Source organism: Haplochromis burtoni, unplaced genomic scaffold (genome assembly GCF_018398535.1).
Source record: "Haplochromis burtoni strain Fernald_Lab_line unplaced genomic scaffold, NCSU_Asbu1 Contig_709, whole genome shotgun sequence".
Taxonomy (NCBI): Eukaryota; Metazoa; Chordata; class Actinopteri; order Cichliformes; family Cichlidae; genus Haplochromis; species Haplochromis burtoni.
In genome coordinates, this window is record NW_024583070.1 from 42983 (window position 1) to 70001 (window position 27019).

Genomic DNA, 27019 nt, shown 5'->3' on the forward strand with positions numbered 1-27019 from the left:
GTGATATTTAATGGATCGGATTACATTTTTTATTTCTCTCTGATATCCGATCCAGTAATTTAGGTCAGTATCGGACCGATACCGATACGTGATATCGGATTGGTCCATCTCTAATCTCAACTGGCCTTTTTTAGATGATCACTGGAAAAAGTGAGTTTCTATATTTCAGTAGGGCCATATAGTGAAGAGCAGGGGTGTCAAACATCCAGCATTTGGGGTAGTTTCATATGTCAGTTGTTAATGGCCCATCAGTATGTGGGAGCCGAATCTTCAGCCCTGCTGAGAATCCATGCAGTCAGGTGTGGCACACCATGCAGCCAATCACAGTTTTATTTTTCAGCCATTTGCCATTGTGGAGGACAAAAGGTTTCAAAACTTGTCCAGGCCTTAAACCCGATGTATGTAAGTTCAGTATTGAGTATTACGTACAATAAACTATCCAAAGTGTCTTTGACTGGCAGAGATACAGAAATGTCTACATGTAGCACAGAACCATGGCTCAGTGTGAGTGAGTCTCACAGGCCTGAATGTGCACTTGAACCCATTTATAGTTCTTAACTTGTTTGATCTGGTGCTCACCACAAACAGGCACAAGCAGAAATGTTGGACTTTTACCTGTATTTTCACAAGTTTTACAGTTTTTCCTACTCATAAAAACCTCACGGTAATAAACAGTTATCCTGTTGATCCCCAATGCCTTAAAGGGAGAACATGTGGTTTACGTAATGTACCGCCAGATCTGTTAGTAAAAACATAGAATTGTGTGTTATCCACAGAAACGTCCAAAACTCAGCTATAAGACCACAAAACAATTACAAGAACCACTAACAGCTAAAACTACAAATGATTAAAGAGCAGGTAAAAAAAATTCCACAAAGCATGGATCGTTCACCTGAGGGCACGTACACGGACTGTGAAACTGCAGGTTTCGTCACTCTTGGACCAAAACTCAACTTATTACACACCAGTCTACTGTTGTCGGCCTGTTTCTTTATTTTCATTTTTTAATTTTTTTCCCCAAAATGACCTCTGACAAGAAAGCCTAATTTCAGCTATGCAATACCGAAGAAATGTCAACTGTCAAACACTACCCCAAATTACAAAACGACCCTCTGTAACATTATGAAAAACCGAAAAGTTTCTGTTTTTCACTTTCTGCTATAGAAATGTCTGTTTTTTATGACTAAGAAAAACAAACAAACTGGACAGTATGGATAATGAGCTACCAGGACTTTTTCTGTAATTTTACACATTTATTTCTTACAATTTACGTCCAAAGGGTCGTGCTGACAGATTTCTTCCTTTGTCACAGTTAAATATGTAACTTCTTTACACTGACAGAAAGGAGAGTTTCACTGCTCCCGCCTGCTTAAGATCAAAGTGGGCTGTGGGTCCGCGATTTAAAATGAGTTTGACACCCTGGTGTAGAGCTTTTAACACCTCTAGAAACAAATAGGATTTCGATAATATTAACAAAAAGGCAGAAATTGCCTGGAAAGTAGAAATTAATTCCTGTATTTTACAGAGGTCTGCAGTTTAATTCAGCGTTACCACCCAATCATATCTCCACTTCCTTTACATTGTGTGATAAAGGTACTGTGTTATTATTGATGGAGCTACAATGATCTGTTGATCATCCCTGACCTAGAACATGGCAGTGCGGGAGAAAATGAACTCCTTTTTAACAGGAAGACAATTTCAGGAGAACTGGGCTAGTGGTGGTTATCTGCTGTGAGCAGTTAGGGTGTGTGAGGGGAAAGAGAAACCAAAACAAATGAGCACAGAGGCCATGAAAATTAAACAAGATGAGCCACAAACTACTGCAGAGAGGAGACAAAATGTTATGTTTTATGTACTTGCCCCACAACATGGATACACGCGTGTAATGCCATGTCATATATACATACTACATTTTTATATGTGAATGTCAGATTGATCAAAGCTTATTATACAGTACAGACAATCATAAACTTTACATTTAGGGGATCGGGTTTCCCCTTACGGTGGACTTTAACCATGTGTACAGCACATACTGTAGTATACTTTATTAAGTCCTGTATAAAACCACAGGACATCGGATAAAAGTAGGTTGACTCAGAATCAAACATAGTACAGGATCATGTCATCATTTTTTTCTGAACAGTGGCCCAGAAGCAGCACACAATCACAGATCACCAGTTTGGTACTTCATGATAAACCAGTTTGAACAAAGAAATCCAGTCCCAAAAGCATAATTAGTTACATCTGAATGGATTGAGCCACATTGATAAAATAAGAATAAAAATAAAAGCTACTTTAACAGTAACATGCATAGAAATGTGGGGGTTCGGTTGCTTTCGACCATAAATAAAATCAATGCCTCAGTCTGAGACAGGCCACATGTCCGCATTTATATTCAACCTGCTGTGAGCAATTTGCATACTTTAACCAGAGTTTACAGTGCTGTGAAAAAGTATTTGCTCACTTTGTACTAGCTGCAGGCTGCACTGCTGTTGCTTGGATAATCAAATGAGCAGGTGGGACAGAGGGATGGCCCTAGGTTAGAGACACAAGGCAGAAAGGTATTTTACTGTACATATAATGCCTGCCATGCAAATCAGTGATACTGGAGAATACTTAACCTAGCTGAGAGCAACAGGCACAGCAGTATACTTGTTTAAATCACTGCTGTCCAACTTTGACATCCAAATGGATGTCCAAACATCACACTATAACATATGTTTGAGGACAAGCAGAGAGTGGCTTGGTAGTTTCTTCTTTTGAAGTGTAAATCACAGCGATGCTGCAGTGCTTCGGTCAGTCTTGGGATTAATGCCTGTTTCCAGAGATCAGGACATAAAGCCACAACAGACACAGTTTGCATAATATTTGCCTGAACTATTTGCAGTAGTTAGCGTGTGCATTCAGTGTGACTCTACCATGTGCTAATCAAGCGTAACTTCTACTGAAGGCTCCGTAACCCAGTGATGAAAATGGTTTAATCTGAAACAGCAATCAGTTGGTTACAGTATGCGCCATCGTATGTGGAATGTTGAAACTGAGATTTCAAAGCTCTCAACAAAGAGGCTGAATGAGAAAACAGGCAAGAGAAGAAAAACTAAAGCAAGTAAGAAGAGGTCACCTTTCGCCTTTCTCCTCTGTGTTTGTTAAACTTGGTTAATGATGTTTGGTGACGTTGTTCAATGACTGCATAAAAGTGAACAAATTAAAAGCACCTTTTGCCTTCAGGCAGTATCCACCACACCACTCAGTTGCTCTAAATCTGACCCTCCCCCCTGAAAGGAATACCAGCACCTTCAGTTACTCAGAGGTTATATTTACAAAATATATAAAGAAAAATATAGGGTTACTGGCCCTAGCATATAGTACAGTCCAACAGCTGTCTGTAAATATTTCTTCCATGATTATCCTTTCTAAAAGTAAATCACAGGGTAAAGATAGCTGGAACGTGACAAGGAGCAACTAGGACAACATGACCAACAGTGCTGAGCTGCAGTCAACTACAGGGACATAGAGAGACAGAGACAAATGCAAGAAAGACAGGGTTTGGCAAAAATAGACACAAAACTGAGCCAGGCGGGACAGCTAATGCTACAGGAAATTAAATCAACACCTGAAAGTGGTCGTTGATACAGAGGAAAATAAAAGACAAATTCACTTAAAGGAAGTAGAGATTGTTCCAGAAGAGCGACAGAGTTTTTCAGACCATTTTCTCCAAAATGGATGGATGGAGAGAATTTTTTTCTTTTATTAGCACTGCATGTGGAAATAACAGCTGGTGAAATGCACCAGAAAACCAACCTCACTACCTCTTAGTCTCACTTGTACTATTGTATCTTTGTTTAGATTACTTTAATAAGCTAAGGTGTACAACATTGTTGGCCTATTTGTGGTTCACCTGATGCCATTATCCCAGGATAACATAAATTAAACCAACAGCACATATGTTGGTCAGGGAGCATCAGGCATGCTGGTTGATGAAATGCTCCACTAAGCTAGCTAGCTAGCTGCAGTAAGCTGAACTAGCTAGCTTAGTGCAGCTAGTTCAGTTGTTGCACTAAGCTAGCTAGCTAGCTAGTAGGCCCGCGACGGACTGCCACTGACTAAGCTGAACTAGCTCACTTAGTGCAGCTAGTTTAGTTCTGCTTAAAAAAATGAAAGGAGCACTTTTTAATCCAAGTATAACATCAAGTTAATTAAACATCTGGGACGTTGATCTGGCCAGTTAAGTAGCAGAGGGCGGTGTTAATCAGATTCAGCTGCTTTGGTGTTAATAAAATTAACAACAGGTGCACTAGAGGGGCAACAATGAGACAACCCCCAAAACAAGAATGACTGGAAGGTTTATCCCATTAGCAGTACCGGTATCTGCTCCTTTGTGCAAGGAGGAACAGGATGAGCACTGCCAAGGCTACAAATTGACCTTTCAGCAGGCCACTGGTGTGAATGTCTTTGACACACAATGAGAAATCTACTGGTAGGCCCCATGCTCACTGTCCAGGACCATGGATGGTTTGGGGAGGCATATCCATGGAGCAAAGAACAGGCCTGACTGCCATTAGGTATCAGAAGGAAATCTTTGGACACATTGTCAGACCCTACACTGGTGCAGTGGGTCTGGGTTCCTCCTGGTGTATGACAGCACGGCTGTATGTGGTGAGAGTATGCAGGCAGTTCATGGAGGATGAAGGAATTGATGCCACTGACTGGCTCCCACGCTCGCCTGACCTAAATCCAATAGAACTCCTCTAGGTCGTTTTGTTTCAGTCCATCCAATGTCACCAGGTTGCACCTCAGGCTGCCCATGAGCTCAGTGATGTCCTGATCCAGATCTCGGTGGAGATCTTTAATCTGTTATTAGTAGCACATTGTCAGGCATGCATACACGCACATGGGAGCCATGCAAACTACTGAGTACCGTTTTAGGTTGCTGCAATAACATTTCGTCAAAACGGACTAGCGTGCTGGATCTTTTGTTTTTCACTTTGATTTTTAGGGAATGCAGACCTCTGTATGTTCATAATTTTCATTTTTATCAAACAATCGGGCATCCTTTCATTCCTAACACATTACCCAGTCCATATCAGCATGATTTTTTTCCTATTGACAGCTGAAGTGTTCCTTTCATTTTTTAAGTGGTGTATTTACTAACAGTAGATTGACATCAATATTACTATCAAACTTTAAAAAGACTGTAAAGTTTTACATCATCATACATAAAATAAATGTGGAAGAAAAATGATTTTAAAGAAATACTTTTACACAGTAACTGTAAGTGACAATTACTGGAAAGTACTTTTTTTTTTACCTGAGTTATTTTTCATTTATAAAAGTAGGATAGTCTTGACATACAGTATTAGTGGAGACAAGAGACTGACACTGTCCTAAACCTATCAGAGCCACTCCTTACTTCCCTTTTACATATCTATCAGACATCTACATCAGATAAACAATAGTCCTACTGTGACCTCTTCTCAGAGTTCCCAGAGTGGTGAAGAGACCTTAAAGTGTTCTTTTGCATTGGTGCTGTTACGCACCAGGGCAAGAGCAAATGCATGTGCTTAAAAGAAGATCGGCAAGTCTGCATAAAAATGCAGTAAAGGACCTTGGTGTTGAAAAGAGTTTATTCAGGCACTGCCCTTGCTTTTCAGGCAACTATGTGGTGAACTTCACTGCTGCTTCCTTTGCTGTTCAGGCACACTACTCAACCAGTTAGCTTTCAACCTATGCACAGTGTCATCCCCTTTGGTCTATGTGCATGCATGCTTTGGTTGCATACCCAAAATCCTTCACTCTGCGTAACCAGATGCCCAAACAGACACAAATGCAGTATCATGAATCCCACTTCAATTTCAGCTTTTTCACTTTGCCTTTAAACCTCCATATTATCTACTAACATGACATCAAAGAGGATCCCTCTCTCTCTTTGCGACTTATAGATCTCACTGAGACTGACAGCACAAAAGTTCAGAGTTCATCCCGCTGGCAGAGCTATAAACAGACCAGAAGTGGTTGATAGGGGTCTTAGACTCTCCCCTCTTTCCATCCTCTCTCTTCCTTTAGTAATATGATACTGTTTCAATTAGGGTCCAGTGCCTCACACAAAGAGTTGGAGCATTAAGCAATCAGTGCTGTTTCTCACACCAAAGAAACTCATTTGTTTTTTTCAAGCTTAGACAGAAAAAAGAACATATTAAAGCTCTAAATGTTGTATTTTGCTGTTCCCTTTTCCTGTGTCAGAAAAATAAATAAATAAATTAATTAATTAAAAGCAAATCTTCCAATGACAAGAGCAGCATAAATAACACATTTTACATCTCCTACCAACAGTGAAAAAGACTTCCTAAATAGAAAATAGCTTTCAGGCACAGATATATAAAAAATGAATATATACATAGCAGAAAATCAAATATGATACACTTGCATAAAACTTGGAGTGAAAGTGCATCTCATGTTGGAGTTCTTCCCGAATCTCAAAATTGAGGTGAAGTCTATTTATGAGGCCAGTAGATTCTTGGCAAGAAATGTGTCACTGTCATGGCGGGTGACACTCTGTTTCCTCGTTTTGTTTTGCCGTTCTTACTCAGGCCGATGAACATCCTTGGGTAGGCAACTGACTCGTAAGCATTGTAGTTGTTGGCAAGGAGCGTCTCTCTGAACTTACACTCGTTGTTGTAATGTAACTGAAAAAGAAGAGAGATTATTGGAAATGCTGATTGTTTGAAGGCAGACACAAAACAAAGATGTGGGGACATTTCTGAGGGTGTTTCAGTTTGCATTGTTCATTCTGATCATTATCAAACAATTGATTTCTTTCTGACTGCAAGGCTGTTATTGTGCAGGAGCTATCTCAGGCAGATTTTAGACAAAAAAAAAAATACATTGTGAAATGATGAATGATGTGAGTGCTACAGGACTCGGGTCGCCAGGGTCTGATTGGTTCAGTTTTGCTCACTGGATTGGGAATGATAAGGCGCTACATAACCTCTGCAGTGGAGAGTTAGTTTTAATCATGCCATTGAGTTTTTCAATTCTTATTTAAACTTATATGTTAAAAAACCACTTTGAAATGCTATAACACTTCATCTATTTAAGGTGGAGGACTAGCTTTTATTTCACTATGTCTTACATTCCCCTCACAAACGTTATTGGGCTGGTCATTGTACAAACCCATCATTTTACTATCTAAATATTTTACCTGGAACAACAGCTGGCTTGATAAAGGAACCATCCTTAGTCCGGATGGTTTGTTACCTTTATACTCAAAATTTATGTCTCTTTCAAGTTCCTACAGTATCAAGACAAAACAATGACTTTTTTTTTTGATGAATTGGTGCATTTAAACATTTAGCTAGTCCCACAGGTAAACACACCATCCAAACACCGTTTATGCTGACCGTGAATGCACCTTCATCAGCTGCAAAGCATCCAACAAAATCATCAGAAATACTATCAGCTGACAGTCTGGTACCTCCTTTTGGAACAATATTGAAAACATTAACTGGAACTGGTCATGGCTTTTATTGAGAAAACACCATCAGCAATAGAAGCCGGAGCTGGGTGAGCTGTGTGTGTTGGATAAAAGTCAGAATCAAACAGTTCATTGGACTTTTACACTAATACGATAAATGTTTTCATGAAAAGGTATCTAGAATACAGTTTTTTAATATTTGGCATTAAAATGGGTTTTTAAGAGCAGCTATGCTGCACGTTGCTAATTATAAATGTTAACAAATAATTATAATTTATTTTTATTTAAAGCTATAAAAACCATCTCTGCACCCAAGGTGTATTTATTTGGTTACTGTAAACCTTGAGCATCACCCCTTTTATACTTATTCCCTGTTGTATGTGAACAGTCTGTAAACAGTGACTGTACCAGTAAACAGTAAGCCAGGTTTTAATTTAATCTTTTCTTTATCAACGTATTTCATACTACTTCTGTCTCACCAAACTAAGCAAGTGATGTTGTAGGATAAATATGACAAATTAAAAGATTAAAAAAAACACCTTAGCCTATGAATCCTACAGTTAAGGTACCCCGTGGCTCTGTTATGCATTGCATTGGCATAATCTGGGTCTACTTGTCCTGCATCTACTTGATAGATGGATACTTTGAAAATAACAATGCCTCCATCCCTCCAGTGCAGGCGACTTGAAGAAAGGCTGTTAACTGCATGTATGCCGATTCCAATATTTTAACCAATTATATTGTTATTAATTGGTTATTTGATTATTTGATTAAATTATATTTTATTGCTTATCTGACACTGATTTCAATACAATTTTTCAATGAAACAATTATTAGACTTTTTAATCCTGGCCAGAATGAACTGGGTGTATACAGCAGCTTGGATTCATGACTTCAGAATCGCTTCATAAAGCCGGACATCAGAGCTGCATGATACTAAATGTGTATAAGCTTATTTATCAAACCTGCCTGCGTGTGTGTGTGTGTGTGTGTGTGTGTGTGTGTGTGTGTGTGTGTGTGTGATATAATCAGAGTTTTCGTCGTGCACTCACAGATCCGTACAGCTTTCCCCGTCGGTTCATGGCCACAAAAAGTCCGCTGCGAATGCCCAGCAAGGTCACCACTCCTCTCTCCACCGGAGAGATCTGCAGGAGACCTGAAGACAAAAAGCAGCACACTTACTACAACACGCCGGTGTGATGCCCCGCGTGCTACCCCACGTGCGCGCGCGCACACCGACATTACTGCTTGTGTAAGGAAGTGAGCTGGATGGTCAGACTGACATTTGAAATTTCGGTAAACACATGTTTGAATTCCAGAGAAAACACCTGGCACATTGTGGCGCCCCTGATCTTAATATAAGTTAAAACACTAACAAATACACTCCCTTTAAATATATGTGATGTCATGTCAGGCTGAATGAAATCCAGCTCTGACATTTTTGAACATAACTGAATATTTTCACCTTGAGAAATGACAGCGAGGCAAGAAGTGTTTGGAGCATGGCTCACTACCCTGGAACACCCAGCGCTGAACAGCTCATATCTGAAAAGGTATCAGAAACACGCGAAGGCTAATCGGACGCCAGCTGATGCGTTTCCTCAGCAGGCCTTGACAGGCTGCTGACCGACAGCGTCTTTTAGTTCCATGTATCATTTTAAAGAGTGTGTCAGAGGTTTCCAGTCCTCGCTTGGGTTTTCTGTAAATATATGCAGTGTATATGTAATGTATATCCCTGAGGTTTTACGCCTCGTCTTAGAATAGTCACACACATAAAAACAAGCTTTCACTGTCTTCGTCCCCGCCAGTAAACAGAAGTTAGTCATTCTTCGTGTCTGCAAATGATTTTAAGTTGCACGAGCAACGGCCCGCAGGCTGGACCTAACTTTAGTTCCAGCCTTTAGGTCACAGCAGCACAATCCTACGCTCCAGATGTTGGTACTGTGGCGTGGGTCAGACTATACACGTGCGCGGGTCTGACGGATCAGGTGTGTGGCCCCGTTTTATTCGCAGTTAGAGAAAATGCGATCAATCATAAGTCAGCTGAGGTGACTGCTTCCTGTTCTAAGAACTTCTTCAGTCGTTTCTCTGGAGTTGTCTTTGCTTTTCGTGTTCAAACACAGAGTCAGAGCAGTGAGGAAATAAAGTATCAATCGCAAACTTACTGTAACGATGTTCGTTGTGTACTCCCGTTATTCTGCCATCTGGTAACACCTGGATGTGAAAACCGATCCCCACGTTGCAATAGAGCCGCCTCAACCTCTTAATGCCCAGGAGGTAGTCGCTGTCCCGGCCGCTCTCCTCACGCTTCTCCCCCTGGATTCGCGCGAGGGACCGGGAGTAAAGGGCTTCCCAGCGGTCCGCCGTGCCGTTCAGGCCGGGAGCGCATCCTGCCAGTCTGCCAACCAGGCCGAGGACCAGGACGGTCCGCAGGGCCGTCAGAGAGCCCATCCCGGCTCCGTCTGTGAGAGCAGCTTCCCAGTGTTCGACTCTCCAGTGAAGAGAGAAGAGCGAGAAGCAGAGCGAAGCAGGCAGCAGCGCCCGGGAGCGACATTGATCTGCATGGACTCGGCAAAGCCAGACCTCTATATTTATACCTGCATACACATTACATCACTGCTCCACACTTAGTAAAAATCCACAAAGTACTTCTTCACAGTCAGCCGCACCGAAAGCAGGGCTTTATTCACTTCCAATAATGGCCTCGTTATCTCCGCGCACAATCTTTGGAAAATAAAGCAATAAAAGCTCAATAATGACCAAAAAACCTCTTTGTGCGAGCCTTTCATTATCAGCAGCAGAATATCATAATTTATGTATGGGAGGATGTAAAATAGGAAACCGCCAAGTTAACACACAGGAGACAGTTCTATAAATGAACAATAACAGGAAAACAACACAGGTCCAGTTCAACCGAGTGGAAAAAAGAGCGCTAACTTAAGACTGCTACTAGGGAAATCATGTCCCGGACCCTTATAGAAAACAATGGTACGAATAAATACAGTCTGTAGTATGATAAGTATGCTGTCATTGTTGACCAAGTCTTTATTTGACTGGAAGCGCCTGCGTGGTTCGTTATTAATCCATGCACCACAGCGTCTGTGTTCAGAATTAAATGGATATTATGAAAACGTCAGTTGGACTGGATGGACTGTTCACGTGAGCATGAGCAGCCTTGTGATGGACTGTGTGGAGTGTTGTCCCTGAATTGGATAAGGAAAGGTCAGGAAATACTTCCAAGAAGTTTACAGTTTTCCTAAAAAGCCTTGAGGCTGTGTGTATGGATTTTATTCAGCTCTGTTCGTTGAGTTCAAACCGCCAACCTTAAAGAGTCGATTTTTGCTTTTGTTTCACTTCTTTTTAGAACTCACCAGCTGACATCATGGCACAATTTCTCTGATCTGACATCCTTGACACTCTTTCAGTCCGTTGCTCTTCTTTTGTTTCAGTATTTCATAAGTGTGATGATTCTTGTGACATTTATGCAGAGTGTTAACATTTCCACGCTCTGCCGTGTCCCATTACGGATCTCATTATGGTACTCTGTTGGAGTACTTGAAGATCTTCCACATCTTTCAGCCCAGAGCCCTTTGATCTCTGGGCCAGCCTTGTTTCTTTGTGGCACTCGGTTGGGTATCGATCTCCAATGCAATTTTTCTCCCTCTTTTCATTTTTTACTGCTCCCTTCCGGGATCACCACAGTGGATCATCTGCCTCCGTCTCACCTCATTCCTGTGGACCCTCCTCTGTCACACCAACCCTCTGCATGTCTTCCTTCACTACATTCATAAACCTTCTGTGTGGTCTTCCCCTTTTCCCCCTGCCTGGCAGAAAAGTTCACTTTCTACTGACCCAAAATTATGCAAGAATAGCAAGTAGTCCATAAAACCTTTGGTTAGTTGAAAAGCATGAAGGCCAGCATACACAACTGATGGAATGCTGGGATGAATCCTCAAGTATCAGCAGTCATGGGCTTATTTCAGTGCTTCAGGAAAACAGGTCAACGTTTAGACTGCTGGACCACCACAGCTACCTTCAGAGCAGCTGGTGGACTTGTCCTAAAGTCATTCAGCTGATTAGCTGGTGATGCACAAGTAGGCTGCTAAAAACATTGACCGATGAGCTGCAGAACCTATAGGAAAGCTTCCTGATCCTGTACCGACCTCCAACAAACTCATAAGAGTGTCTGTGCTTTAGGACATTGGAGGTTCATAGGCTGACAGGCTTATAGGACAACAGATGGAATTCCACAATATCAGTATGGATTTTGGACCTTTTTTATTCATTTTTTCTTTATTTGAAAATATGGAAAATGAAAATATTACAAACCTTCTTTAAAGCTGCTGGACTGTAGAGAAATGCATGTAAGGCAATAAGATGAGACATTTGGCTATCGTTATAATTATTCAATAAACAAATTACACCAAGGCACTGAGCCTTTCAGGTAGCTGGTGCACCGATAGCACCTACGTGGGCTGAGATGTGATGGACCTCAGCATCGGCTTTTGAATGAAAACATTCATGTGAAGCGCTCACACAGCAGGTCTCTTGCTGTCGCTGTCCATGGTTCTGTAATGTCCTTTTATCAGACTAAAATAAAAGCAGGCTGACATGTTTCTTTTCAGCCATGTTGCAGTTTGTAAGTTATGCTTGACTTTATTTTCTGTTTATGCTGTACTGACATTATTGTGGTTTTTGGTTACATGTATGCAGTGAATTATACTACGTGAAACACGTTTTAGATTTCACTGGGTGACAGCTGCAGTTCAGAGCTTAAAATGTCTCAGCATCCAACATGATTCATTTGCTCTCTTGTTTATTTACCACGTAGCAGCCCGTGCATAGCATCTTTATGATCCAGAAAAAAAGTATGAAAGTATGTTTCTAGTGATCCGAGAGCACCCTCGGTAACTTGGTAACAAATCATTTCTAAACCTGTACAAAACGAGTTCATCTTCTAAATGTTGTTTTACCCTGAAAACCTGAATCCATGTGACCTATCTTGCGTCCTTCATCCTCAGTCTGCGTTCATAGTTATCATCTTGTATCGCCAAGTTTAAAACAGATGTAAAGAATCAAAAAACTAGTGTATAAAAACCATCCAGATATGAACCTGGAATCATGTCACATGTACAGCATGTGAAAAGGTGAAAAATGGTTGTGTATCCAGCGTCTTGTTGTGTGTATCCAGACTGGGAAGGAGGTATTTCTTCTGATGTTGTTGGAGCAGTACAGCTGGATGTTGGCCTGGATCTATTAAGTGGTGCGTTGTGAACTTTACATTCCTTTCATGAATGATAAATGAGGTAAAACACATGAAGGAAAAATATTATTTTGTAAATCTTGTAGTTTTTAAGATAATAATCCTTTGACCAGCATGTGCTTTGTAAAAATTCCAAACTGACTGGACAGTGAGCTGCCTATAGAGGGCATCCAACTGCCTTTCCAAAGTAAGAGCATTGGATGCAAGCTCACATGTGTCTGAAGCTCGGCTTTTAGCAAATGTCCCTTTAATGGGCAGAGGGCCATGCTTAACATACGTTTATAGCGCGGTTTTACAAATACACGCCTTTCTGGCCACCAGAATACTCTTTAAGACAAGATTCAGCACTTGTGTGAAGTAGCCATTGTCTTCTAGTTTTTACTTGACTCGGGGTTTCTTTTGTGTCCCTGGGTGTTTTGAAATGTTCCGAAATAAATACAAAAATAAACTAAAATGTGTTGTTATTAATAAAAAGGGACTGATTGCTCAAACCCATTATCTGACTTAAAGGCAAAATCAGAATCACATCTTAGTGAGCGGATCATTATGATGATGGGATAACAATTTTCCATCATTCTCATAAAAAGTGTGTGCATTTGCAGTGGGCAGAGTAATCATTTTAAACAGTGTTTATTTTTGTTGTTTTTACTGTAATAACTAATCATATATAATTTCTGAAAGAAACACATTATTTACACCTAGAAGGAGGAACTGTGTCCCATAATTTCCAGATTTAGTGAACATGCCCATCTAAAAAGATGGGCTTAAAATCATCTAGCTATTGTGTAAATACTTATCCATTCCCCCCATCATGCCCGTAGACGTTGCAAATAAACACAACTGCTGTAGGCTGTCTGATAAAGTTTAGTAGGAGAACACAGATTTACATGGATGGAAAGGACACATCAGAGGAGGCTGAGGAGATAACTTTTGTTAAAAGTATTCAGGGAGGGGCAGGGGCCACAATAGGCCCTGACCTCACTGAAGCCCAACATTCCTGATGAGTAATGTTAGAGTTTATGACAAACCACAGCAAGGTGTTGCACTTTCTATGACACAGTTTCTGCTCTGAGAAGGGCCAGCCTTGCTTATCAGCTATGCAGCTTTTGGTCTTAAAAAAAGGCCAAATGTCTCAGGCGGCATTGCTTCCAAGCCCCCCTGGGAGGAGGTATTGTCCTGGCCAGGAAACCTTCCGTGCCTACAGGTATAGAATGACAAGGCTTTATACGTAGCTACCGACAGATGTGAGTCAAGTGTGATAAAACCTGAAAATCTGAAAAAGTCCTTGAAATAAAAGTTTGCTGTACTTGTTCCTGTTATGGTAGCGTGCGGATACTGCAGCAGGGAGAGAGGGACGGACAGACTGCCGTGTGTACAGCTAAAAATGAAATACAAATCTGAGCTTTAATTTCAAAGAGAATCCTCCAAAACAACATTAGCTACTTGGGTCTGGGCTAATATCCTGCTGTTTTACACCACCTGTCAGAAGTTCCTACTGTGCATTTCAGACATTGCTGCCTTCAAAGATCTGTGGCCAATAAAAACGAACATTTTGCTTTTTAGGTTTTCCACATATAAAAATAGGACATCTTATATAAATAAAATTTTCGAAGCAATAAAAAACTAAAATAAATCCCAAAACATTTGCATGGTGTCCACAGCTGCATCAGCTGCATCAGATTCAGGTACAAACACATTTCTCAGAGACATTTCTGATGAACAGATGATAGAACTGCTGGATTGTGTTTTATGTTGGAATCAGTGGACACTAAGAAACAACAGCACAATGGCTATAATGCAGAAATAGTTATATCAATAACTTACAACACAGGAACCAAATAAATATCCATAGATTTAGTAAAATATTTCACTTTCTAAACAGTAGACCACCACATTGTAAGAACGTCATACAGCTAGTGAGCAGTTAGTCTGATTTGATCTTTGCGTCATACTGTGAAAAGTGCCTCTCTCTGTGATGTCTGCTCTTCAGTGTCCTTTTTGTTTGGTAGCGCTTCAGCAAAATACGATTTTGTCTTTGTTATCTCAGCTTTTGATAAATGAAAAGCTCTAAAGCTGCTGTACATGCCAATAATATTTACAAAAACACAACCACGTTTCAAAGGTTTTTCTTCTGTGTGAAGTTGATGGTGAACTTACGAACACCTTTGCTTACAAGACGGCAGCAGTTTGAAGACGCATGGAGTCAGTAAACAGCTAATTCTAAGGCTGGGGGTGTGCGAGTCTCCTCAAGCTGGAGCATTTAGTCTGAGCCACAGCACTTCAAGTCTTCTGTGAACAAAAACTTCCACTGATCCAGAGGAAGAACCCAAATCATTCATCCACATCCTCCATTGCTGTCAAGCTACAGTATGTGGCAGGATTAAGGTCCATATTTGGGCAAATCACAGACTGTCCTCCAACTGTCTGCCGACACGTGTGGCTGTCAGGCCCAGCCTTTCCCAGCGCGATGCCGGCGTCTCCGGCGCTCAGCACGGCGGCTGTGGTGATGGGCAGGGTGATGTGGCCCCGGACTCTCCCTCAGCCGCTTCACCATTTCATGGTCTTTGTTACCAAGCACCCTAGGCAGAAAGAGCGAGGCTTTGTCCGTGCTTCGGGTTTTAAAGCCTCGCCGTGGCCGCCCTTTGCCGTTGATGGAAACGTACCACTGTCTCTTGGCGCTGGCCCGGCGCTTGCTGCTGCCGCCGCCTCCCGGTGCAGCAGGGTGCTCTGTGGAGTGGTGGCGGGAGGCGTAGGTGTTGTACCCCAGCTCGTGGATTCGCTCCACAAACTCACACTCTTTGTTGAACACTTCCTAGAGAGGAGAATGGATGTGTGAACGAAGCACGTTAGTCTTTCTGGAAACAGGAGCGGTGAAATTCACTCCTCTTTGGTGGCGCAGACTAAGTTTACGGTCACTTACTTTTCAGTAGCTAAACATGACAATGTGACACTAAAGCAGGGCAAAGGACGAGGCTGCTCATGTGTCAGGCCCTGTGCTGTCTGCCTGATTGTTGCAGTGATTTAGTGCTATAGAAATAAAAATGAATTGAGCTGAATTAATGGCATAATTAAGGCATGTTTTGTTGTGTGTTCTCCACTAGCTCTGACCCATTCCCAACATGTCAGATGCGTGCGTGCGTGCGTGTGTGTGTGTGTGTGTGTGTTTGTGTGTGTGTGTGTGCTGAACACACCGATGCATACAGCCGTCCTTTATCATTCATGGCCAGATATCTCCCAGAGAAGAGCCCCTTTATGGCCACAACACCAACGTCCACTGCTGTGATTTCCATGATGCCTGTGATACACACAACAGTAACATTTTTGTATTTCTGTGTTGGACATGTTTAATAGAACATTTCTCTCTCTTAAATGTCACCATATTTCTGTATAAATGTGTGTAAATGTATTAATTTCTATTCTCCGCTATTTAGAAAAAAAATGAATTAAAATGAAAAAAGTTTTCTCAAAATGTCTCGAAAAGAAACTCAAACATATGAACAAACTAGTTTTTTCTTGCTTAACTTGCTCATTCAGTTCACCGCTCCGTGAACACATGTGTGTGTGTGTGTGTGTGTGTGTGTGTGTGTGTGTGTGTGTGTGTGTGTGTGTGTGTGTGTGTGTGTATGCAGTTTTAGGGTCCGGCTCAGTTTCTTAGCTGTTCCCGGGACTGCGCTCTTCTGAACAGAGATCTCGGACGCTGTTCCTGGAATCACTGCACCGATTGTGTGTATATATTACACGCAATCGGTGCATATATATACATTATATATACATTATACACACACATGGCTGGCTGTAATGACATGGGTTCTTTCTTTCTCTCACGCACACACAGTGTCACAGCTCTCCGCTTACACGTCTCTTCCTTTCAAACTTCAGTACTCACTGAGCGGGTTGTTTTCATCCAGCGAGCCATCTATTTTGCCGTTAGGATGGATCTGCAGATGATATTTGGTAGCGCAGTAAAGTTTCCTGCGTCTCGGCGCTCCTCCGAGGTGTTCATACACTCCTCCGCGCCCCCCGGCGTCTCTCCGATGCCGGGGGTCGCAAGCCTGGCCCGAAGCGCAGCGGGGCCGTGGACTAACCGGGTCCCACAGGCTCAGCAACAGCAGCAGAGCTATCACCAGCATTGTGGCATGGCCGGGAAGCGACGACTGTAGCAAAAAACAGCAGAATTCCTGCCCAACACTCGGGGTCCCATTAAAGTGATTTAAGGGGTCTTAACACAGCCGAAGAGCTTCAGCCCTGCGCGCATCCGAGCACCACAGGCAGCTCTGACAGCACACCCGCCTCCGAGGTGGAATCCTCGCCTCTGCAGCTGAAAAGCCCTCCCGTGGACCCGACTGAGCGCCTCTGCTCAGAGTGAGCGCAGATATAAAAGAAGCTTGTGGCGACAATAGGCTGAACTCCAACCAATTGATACAAAGGAAAAGGGCAGACAAAAAGGTATCGGCCCTGTGTGAAGTGAGAGACAGCGGCGTGGATAAAATTACACAGTGGCAAGAGCATAAACGTCCTAAAAGAGCAATTAGACATCCCAAATTATATAGATATGCTCGGCCAGCCACCGCAACAGGTGAGGAATAAGACTGCCGCTAAACCCGGTCCTCACCTTAAAAACAAAAGCGGAAAGCATTCAGCTTTTGAATTCTGACATCCTGAACAACCACAGGCTTCATCTAATTTCTCACGCTGTAAGATTCAGTTGGGTCCCCCCAGAAACGACTTTATCAGCCGCATTCTGAAGCAAAAGAAATGTTAGCCTTTTCAGCTTTTGGGTGGTCCACATCTGCGTGTCCTTGTTCTTCCCGGTTTAACAGGTGCTTGCCAAGCATGCATCATGGCAAGCTGAGGTGAATATCAAGCGTGTTCAGCTTGAACCAGCACCTTCAGACATCCCACAAAGACACTCCCGAGTAGGATGACGGGGAATTAAACATTTCCAGTCGACTATGCGCTCAGCATTTATACACTCCTCTTGACCTGGAAGCATAGATTAAGAAAGACAAATGGACATTGTGTCACGGGCCTCTCTCCATTTGCTCTTTACACCACAGAAGCTCTCTGCTGTGCGTTAGTTTTTCATTGTTTACCCAGGCAGTGGATTGGCCCAGACTTTTCCCATCCTAATGCCCCAGCCCTGGCTAGGCAGCAGCCGGTGGGCGGAAGAGCAGCAGGCTAAATGACTACTGCCTAAATTGCTTCCATCTTGGTCACATTATGGTTTTCATTCTGGTAATTAGCACCATCATCTACAAATCTCTCTGCCCTTTGGCACTGCTCCACTGCTGCTATGAAGGCCTCTGCTGAGAATCCCCCAGAGAGCAGACGTTAATTTGTCTTCCCCTCCCATACATCACCCAGCTAGCTGCCCGTGTCACTTTATTTACTCTGATGATCAGAAAAGCTAACTCTTTTAATTACAAATGTGTGCAATTTATGCCTCCAAAGACCCCTCAGGAGTCAGACAACACACCAAAACATCAGCCAGGCCGTGTGTATCAGAGGTTGTTCTGGTGGCCGTTTCTAAGTGAGACGCTCTTGATGTGGTTAAATGCTGGAAGAGGGTGGAACCTTAGATGTGGTGTGCTGTTTCTCTCAGAAACTATTTTAATTATGCTCCCCTGCACACCGCCCACAAAGCATCTCAGCAATAAGCAGGGCAAATGCTTGCAATTTGTGAGCCACATACACAATTTCTTCTTCACATTTAAAGAAGTGTGTGTTGTTGTTTTTAGGTTAAAGTGTCAGTTATGATTCAGCTAAATCTGAGCTGTATTCTTCAGTTAGATTTTGTGTACACATGCATTCGAGCAGAGTTAGTACCTGGGACAGCCCCCTGCTCTAGTTTGAATACCATCATTTTGTCAAATAGCAGGCCAAAACTTGTATATGTCCATCAGCAAGTTGATTCACAAAGTTACTCAAAACCTATTTCAGTAAATCAAATATACATATGAAGCCCTCATATTGAGCTCAAAGTGAAACACATCAGTGCAAAATAAATAAAAGGAGGTCATACGTTTTGCCCATGCTTACAAAGACAGGAGTCCGCTGAGTACAGGGCCAAATCTTTTTGCTGTGAGATGTTGGTGTGCTGCCTGTCACAGCAAAACCCATACAGAGGTGCTTTACATCCCAAGAGAACTCCAGTAAATCCTCCACAGTGACAGTGGGGAAGAGAAACAGAAAGGCCCAGAGTCGTCTGACTCCAGCAGCTGGGATGACAAGAAAGAAGTGAAAAAAAGAAGCAAACAATAGAGCAGTAAATGCCTGGCAGGCTGATGGAGCCAGCAGCAGCTGATGAATCCGTACATACCTGCAGAAAGGTATGGGAGAGAAAGGAAAACGAGGATGAAGCATAAACTACAGATCCAACTTTAAACCTCAGGAAACAAATGTTTTCGATCTTAAATCCAAACTGGGAGCTGATTCCACAGGGGAGGAGCTTTGTCTCCCATTCTACCTTTGGGAGCCCGAGGAACCACAGGTAAGTCTGTGCTCTGAAACCAAAGTGAGATCTCGCAGGAAAGTTACACAACAGGAGACAAATATAACTGCAGGGCAGACTGTGTGCATGTTCTACTGAGTGTTACGTAAATGTTCCTTCAGCTCGGTAAGACTGTGATATGACTTTTACAGAAAAACAAGTCAGCTGTTACATTTAAAGATGTTTAGGTGTGAGTGCCTTACCAGCAAACCTGAGGTGGACACTAACTCTCAGTTCTTGGTCAGGCAGCTCGCTGTATGATATTTTAATTGGAAAATTCAACCAAGAGTAGATGAACAAAGTATAGAATCAAGTAGTTTTATTCACAGTCTTTAATTTTTGACGATATGCTGCTAAAGTCATTATAGCTTGTGGCTTCCAAGTAGCTCACATTTTCCACAATTTCCATAGCATGGGCAGCAAAATATGGTGCCAACTTGTACTTAACCTGTACCGATCTTTCTTCAAACACGGGAAACGGCCAGGCTGGAAAATCACAGCTGTTGGATACATTCCACATATTTGCTTCAGAAAATAGTTAACAATGAATGTAAGAGTCAATAAATAAATAAATTAATTAATTAAAATATCGAAAAAAGCCATAGTGCATCCTGGCTGTAGCTCAGAAGGTAGAGCAGGTCATCTACTGATCGGAAGGTCAGTGGTTCGATCCCTGGTTCCTCCAGTTTGCATGTCAAGCATCCTTGGGCAACATGCTAACCCCAAGTTGCATCATATTGGTGTATGCATTTGTTGAAAGCTTAGAAGAAAAGTGCTTGTGAATATGGCATGTTGCATAGAGCGCTTTGAGTGCTCTGGGAGAGTAGAAAAGTGCTACATAAGAATTTAGCATCCACACAAATATAAAACATATTTGTGTGGGAGAGCCTTGGGAAATATGTCCTGTTATCTGCACAAAACAAAGTTAACTAATTGATCAAATAAGTTAACTGCACGCTGTATTCGTAGCCACGGTGACTGGAGTTCCCGGCAGGTCCTTTTTATATCTTGAATGCATTCACACCTGCTTTCAGAAGAAAGAAGAAACTGAAATGTGCATTTGCCTCATGAAAAAACTTGGGCCAGTTCCCGAATATTTGCCCAACTGAAATATTTACATTTTCTTTTGCCATCATCCACTTAACAAATGAATCCAAACCCAGTCATGTGAAGTGCTCTTACACAAAAGCCAAAAGCATACATTTTAACTTTCCCCTTTTCTCCCCTTCATTCACGAATCAAAGCAAGGATTTCAGGGCTCCTTTTTAATTGACGTCCCCAAATTCTCCCCTCCAACACTGCCCTCAAAAACCCCTCTTTGCACAAAAGGGTTTCTTTTTTACAATAATACAAAGGTTATTAGCCAGTTCCTTTCGTGCCCCTCTTCCCTCCCAAAATTCCCTTCCCACCTTTTTACGAGGTACCAGTAATCCAGAGCAAATCAAAATGACCTTTGAACCCTTTCTGCTGTACTTTTTCTCATGGGCAGATTTCTTTAGTGAGCCGGTGATCAGAGGGCTGAACCCGACCGCTGGCTCTCGTCTCCTGACAAATCGCTGCTGAGCTGCTTTTGTCCCCATGACTTTGATCTCACCTGCTTGTCAGGCGCTTCAGAATGAAGTCTAGTACAGTTCCAACACACAGCAAACAAATTGGCAACTATTTTATTCTACCTCCCTCTGTGTCCCTCTCTTTTATTTCAGCCCAATTGAGCCTTTAACACAGGCATGTTGGCTTGCTAGGTGACTGTTTCCACAGCTTCCAGAGAGAACTGAAAATCACACTTTAGAATAAAACACCTTCAAAACAGAAGATTAAACTTACCAAACAGAGGCACAGTCGCAGGTCATGCAAGCCTAATCCACAACATTTGAGTGTGTGAAAAACACGTGATTTTCTTTAAAATTTCATAATACACAGATCCAGGAGTCAGGCAGATCATCTTGTGACTGCCATCAGTTGAAGCGTGAATGTTAGATAGACAGCACTGGGGTAGAAAAACAGATTTTGTGAATGAAGTGCTGTGAGTGTTCAAGTAGAAGTAGAGTAGAAAAGCACTATATAAAAGCTATTTACCGTGTGCACCTGATCCTCCAGTATTAACCTGGTATTAAATGTTTTTTAAAAGTTTTGTCTGCTTGGTTCTCAGCATGGCAGCCTTGTCAACAAACTGCTGTTACAGATAATGCAGGAACCACAAATGGGACTCCTTCGATGTGTTGATCGCTAATGATTTATACAATTTAAACAATACAAAAAACAACAACAAGTACATTAAAAGCAAAAACAAACAAATGAATTTAAAAATATATAATTTTAAAAAAGCCTCTACAAAGTACTACATTTGATTAAGATGTGAGCAGCTACTTGGCCTGGACAGAGATCTCGGATGTTGTTCCCGGGATCTGCTGGAGCCACTCGCCTAGCTTGGGAGTCACCGCACCTAGCTCCACTGGGACGACTGTTACCTTCACCCTCCACATCATCTCGAGCTCATCTCTGAGCCCTTGGTATTTCTCCAGCTTGTATGTATACTCTGTATACTATGCCGGCCGGCCACTTGGTTATGGCAGCCTGCCTGCTAGCATCTTGCATCCTGCTGTTATGTGCTAGATTGCCTCAGCGGCATCTTTACACAGCCTTTTGCCTGCTGTGTTAGACCCCAGCCCCTATGGATCTATATATATTTTTCACTAGCTGGGCCCACATCCGCATTTTAGGTTTGACAGCGTTTTAGTAGATAAAGGTGAACGGCTTGGATGTGAATTGAGCTGCGGTTTGGGGAAGGCCTCAAAGGGGACTGGCGGTGGCTCCCGGGCCTAGCAGATCCCCATGTACTAAATAGAAGAATTGAAAAGGGGAGGGAGGGGCACATAGACGAGAATGAACAGCTTGTAGAACTGGGGGAACATATATAGATAAGAACCGGAAGGAGCGTGTTTGGTCCTGCTCCCGAAGTTCCTAATGAAATATGCTTCAGGCTGGTCTTGAAGACACTTCACAATAAGCAGTTACACTGCTCAGTGGAAACTAGTCAATTTTATAAATCATAATTAAACCACTGTTCAACCCTTTGTGTACCAATGCCATTAAAGATGATGAATATTGTAACATTGTGTGTATCTTGGGAATTGTCAGTGTGGAAATAGCAGTAGCTAAAAGCAACACTGTGTCTAAGTAGAGCATCCAGGGCTGCTAGTATGACTCCGTCATTTGACCATCATTCTAATATATGCCTGCCAGGAATCAGAGAAAAATACAACCTAACATTCTGATTCATTTAAACATGATTATGTTTTTTTTCTGATCCAGATATGACACATAGGAAGAGATCACATCTGTTATTTGGGATCCAGAGTTTCTCACATCTTTCATACTGTTACAGGTTACCTGAACAAAACCTGAACTAGCGTTAACATTCAGCAAATTTGAACAGGCAGCAGTCATGGATTTTTCTGTCACATGTATTTGGCACATCAAAGGAGATCATATGGGAGACAAACACCACTGTTTGCCTGTATCTCATGTATTCTTTGTGGTTTAAACTGGTTCTCCTTCAGAACAGAGAAAAGAAGCTGAAAGAAGCCAAACTGATGAAAAAATGCCACAAATATAGTTTTTCTTCTTCAAAAAGAAACTGTATATTCTATCAGATGACAACCTCTGTAATGTTTTTGTCCCTTGCTCTCTCTTACATGCTTTCTCTTTCTCGCTACTCTCTCGTTCTTGCACTGTCGCTCTTTGTCTCTCATTCACTCGCTCTCTCTGTAACCAGATAGGTCTGTCCTATACTTCTACAGCTCTTTGATTGTTAGCTGCAGGTTTCATATGCCTGCAGAGCGGCTGCACCTTCCAACAGGCAAGTGATTGTTGAAGGATGAAACTCTAGAGGCCATCAATGGCTGTAACAGACACACAGGGAGAGCGAGAGAGCGAGAGAGAGAGCGAGAGAGAGAGCGAGAGAGCGAGAGAGCGAGAGAGCGAGAGCGAGAGAGAAGCACACACCCAAATATCCACACATAAGAAAAAAACATACAGCAACCCCACTGTACATGTGAATGATGGGGTTTGGACATCATCAGATGTACTCCTTGAGCAGTAAATTATCTGGGGACAACTTTCTGATTTCTTTCTTTTCTTTGGAAATTGCCATAAATCCATTCATTTACAAGACAAAGAAGGTTCTGTGAGTTTATAAATTCACTTGAGAAAATAAATACAAATTTGTCACAGTCCCATTGCTTGACTTTAGAGACGTGGATAAGTGTGATTGGGATTTTGGTGGTTCACTGAGACAGCTAGTTGGTGATACAAGTCTAGATAGTTCTGATTGCTGCGGGTGTGGCTCAGTGTTATGGTTTTTGTCATTTTGGGTTTTAGTTTATACCTTATTGCTTTAGCTTCTGTTTAAGGTTTTGTAGTTTTTACAGCACGGTGATGCGGTGATTAGCGCTGTTGCCTCACAGCAACGAGGCCCTGAGTTCAACTCCACCCTCTGGCTGGGCCCTTTCTGTGTGGATTTTGCATGTTCAGTGTTCAACCCACGTTTGTGTGGGTTTTCTCTGTGTTCATTGGATTCCATCCCACAGTCCAAAGACGTGGGGTGAGGTTAATCCTTCCAATGTTTCTCCACTAACCACTTCTCCGATGGCTCCTCCCAGTCCTACAATGCTGAGGAACTCCAGCTGATGCTCCGCATTGAGGAAGTGGAGTTGAGAAATCGTGAAGTGGAAGCTGTGCATCTTGCTGGAGCTGGAACCACAGCCTAGTAGCTCCATACAATCACCGCTCACGCTGCAAGACCCCAGTCTCCCCATGATGGCTTTGATGTGGGCAAGCACACTAAATTGATACTTTTAGAGAATCTGAGGTGGATTTATACTTTGGTGCATTTGAGTGTATTACTAAAGCTTTGAACTGGCCAAAGATGTTTTGGGCTTTGCTGAGGAATGGTTTATTTGAAGAGTTTGTATCATATCTATCTAATAGACTCCAGTTTGTGCATGTAAATGGAGAGTCCTCTTCACACACTGAGGTTAATTATGGAGTTCCACAGGGTTCAGTGCTAGGACCAATTCTGTTTATATTATACATGCTTCCCTTAGGCAGCATCATTAGAAGACATAGCATACATTTACACTGCTATGCTGATGACACCCAGCTCTATCTGTCCATGAAGCCAGATAACACACACCAATGAGTTAAACTGCAGGAATGTCTTAAAGACATAAAGACCTGGATGGCCGCTAACTTTCTGCTTCTTAATTCAGATCAAACTGAGGTTATTGTACTCGGCCCTGAAAATCTTAGAAATATGGTATCTAAGCAGATTCTTACTCTGGATGGCATTACCTTGGCCTCCAGTAACGCTGTGAGGAACCTTGGAGTCATTTTTGACCAGGACATGTCCTTCAACACACATATTAAACAAATATGTAAGACAGCGTTCTTCCATTTGTGCAACATCTCTAAAATTAGAAATATCCTGTCTCAGAGTGACGCTGAAAAACTAGTTCATGCATTTATTACTTCCAGGCTGGACGACTGTAATTCATTATTATCAGGATGTCCAAAAAACTCCCTGAAAAGCCTTCAGCTGATCCAAAATGCTGCAGCAAGAGTCCTGACAGGGACTAGAAAGAGAGAGCAGATTTCTCCTGTTTTGGCTTCCTGTTAAATCCAGAATTAAAATCCTGCTCCTCACATACAAGGTCTTAAATAATCAGGCCCCATCTTATCTTAATGACCTTGTAGTACCATATCACCCTATTAGAGCACTTCGCTCTCGCTCTGCAGGCCTACTTGTTGTTCCTAGAGTATTTAAAAGTAGAATGGGAGGCAGAGCCTTCAGTTTTCAGGCCCCTCTTCTGTGGAACCAGCTTCCAGTTTGGATTCAGGAGACAGACACTATCTCTACTTTCAAGATTAGGCTTAAAACTTTCCTTTTTGCTAAAGCATATAGTTAGGGCTGGACCAGGTGACCCTGAATCCTCCCTTAGTTATGCTGCAATAGACGTAGGCTGCTGGGGGATTCCCATGATGCATTGAGTTTTTCCTTCCCACTGTCGCCAAAGTGCTGCTCATAAGGGGTCATATGATTGTTGGGTTTTTCTCTGTATCTATGAAGCGCCTTGAGGCGACTTATGTTGTAATTTGGTGCTATATAAATAAAATTGAATTGAATTGCTGCTGCAGTGTAAGCTTTTTTGGTAAAGCTCAGGAGGTGTGTGCTACCACTGCTTCCCACTGCTACCCTGTCAGTGAACCAAAGCTTGGATCATGATATGGTTAAGACTACAGTATTGCATATGTGACATATGTGGAGTTTGCGCATGAGAAAGGGCTGCTTTTTGATAAAGTCAAGGATTTTGTGAAAGAAATGAAAGAACTCGTGCTTTTAGAGGGTTTTAAGAAATGCTTGCCAGAGCGAGTGATAGTCTATTTAAATACACTAAAAGCTGAGTCCTGGCTGATGAGTTTGCCCTTACACACAAGACTGTTTTTTCATCTCCAATGTGACACTATGGTTATCCTGGTAAGGGGAGGGCACCTGTCACCTCAACCTCATGGCGGCATGTGGTGACCGCAGGTGTTTCTGTTGCATGAACTTGGTCATCTCATTGCTGTTTGTTCAGTGCTAAGAAAGAAAGAAATGTCGAAGAACAAAAACCTCTCTGCTGTAGAGCCAATACAGTATCAATCTACTGTTGGTCAGCATAAACCACAGTGCCAGCAGTACAGTTAGATGAGGCGTTCATACTTTTATCTCTGAAGGTTTTCGTTCACTTACATAAGTGTGAGGGACCAAGTTTCTATCACAAGTATAAGGGATACCTCTGCAAAGCATTCTGAGGTGCTGTCATGGTTGGCTGTGTGGCAGGCGGGCAAGCAGGAGTGGTGGATCCAAAATGCAGGACTCAGACACAGAAGTTCAACTTAAAGCGCAGCTTTATTGCTGGAAACCCTCTTACTAACTAAAGGCATCAAAAGACAAACAAAAACGCTGGTGGACTAAAACACTGAAGCAGAAAACACTGAACTGGAACTGGAAACAAAACACTGGCAACACGGAGGCAAAACACACACAGCTTGTTGAGGGTACAACACAACACTGACTCAGAGAAACACAGGGACTAAATACACTGGGAAGTAACGAGGAGAATGAGACACAGAAGGAGAGCACAGCTGGGGGAAATTAGAACTGACGAGACAAGCAAAGCAGGACACATTCACATAAGTCACGGACTTTCAAAGTAAAACAGGAAGGATCACACAGAGACGCGAACTTGACACCGTGGAGACAGCAACTAAGAAACACAGAGACATAAACCATAAGGCAGAGGTCTCTAAGAACCGATAGACACGGAGGGGAACTCAAACATGCAGACACAGACTTACAGAACAGAGGGGACACAGAGAAACAAGAAGGGCAAGGGATCGAAACTAGAAACCACAGAATAACTCACACCAAGTACAATAATACAAAAATCACAAAGAACTAAAACGCTGGGTCAGGAGACCCAGGACCCTGACAGGTACAATAATGCGCTATAGTGCCTTTTCTGACCAGTCGTACTGTGGCTCAGATTTGTTGGTGTGGGGAATAAGAATGTGTATGTTGCTCATGCTGCTTTATATAGTTCCCCTATTTTCCCCTTTTGTTTATGGCACCGTGTGAGTGGGGATTCAAGATCAGCTGACAGTTGCTGGTTTTGATCTTATTTGTGGAAACGATTTGGCAAAGGAGCAATAATAGAGTGTAAGGCTCAGACACTGAGGAGGGGAGACAAGAACA

General features: G+C 42.3%; 2 protein-coding genes across 2 annotated transcripts; both read right to left on the bottom strand.

The window, feature by feature from the left end:
* Positions 1-1563: 1563 nt before the first annotated feature.
* On the bottom strand, positions 1564-10249 carry fgf4 (fibroblast growth factor 4). The gene is made up of 3 exons (XM_005949758.2): positions 9637-10249; positions 8524-8627; positions 1564-6683 (listed from the first exon to the last, which is right to left on the bottom strand). Exons 1-3 carry the CDS (start codon positions 9920-9922, stop codon positions 6492-6494), a joined length of 582 nt encoding a protein of 193 aa, XP_005949820.1. The 5' UTR covers positions 9923-10249; the 3' UTR covers positions 1564-6491.
* A 3078-nt stretch (positions 10250-13327) lies between these two features.
* Positions 13328-17813, bottom strand: fgf3 (fibroblast growth factor 3). Its single transcript, XM_005949755.3, has 3 exons — positions 16621-17813; positions 15926-16029; positions 13328-15546 (listed from the first exon to the last, which is right to left on the bottom strand). Exons 1-3 carry the CDS (start codon positions 16862-16864, stop codon positions 15178-15180), a joined length of 717 nt encoding a protein of 238 aa, XP_005949817.1. The 5' UTR covers positions 16865-17813; the 3' UTR covers positions 13328-15177.
* Positions 17814-27019: the final 9206 nt, after the last annotated feature.

Bases quoted from the DNA above. Each gene is read 5' to 3' on its own strand.
- fgf3 (XM_005949755.3), bottom strand. From the start codon at position 16,864: ATGCTGGTGATAGCTCTGCTGCTGTTGCTGAGCCTGTGGGACCCGGTT. The intron at 16,030-16,620 runs GTGAGTACTGAA...TGTGTATCACAG, and splicing joins GGATGAAAACAACCCGCTCA to GCATCATGGAAATCACAGCA. The intron at 15,547-15,925 runs GTGTGTTCAGCA...TCTCCTCTCTAG, and splicing joins AAGGACGGCTGTATGCATCG to GAAGTGTTCAACAAAGAGTG.
- fgf4 (XM_005949758.2), bottom strand. From the start codon at position 9,922: ATGGGCTCTCTGACGGCCCTGCGGACCGTCCTGGTCCTCGGCCTGGTT. The intron at 8,628-9,636 runs GTAAGTTTGCGA...TTTTGTCTTCAG, and splicing joins ACACAACGAACATCGTTACA to GTCTCCTGCAGATCTCTCCG. The intron at 6,684-8,523 runs GTGAGTGCACGA...CTTCTTTTTCAG, and splicing joins GGGGAAAGCTGTACGGATCT to TTACATTACAACAACGAGTG.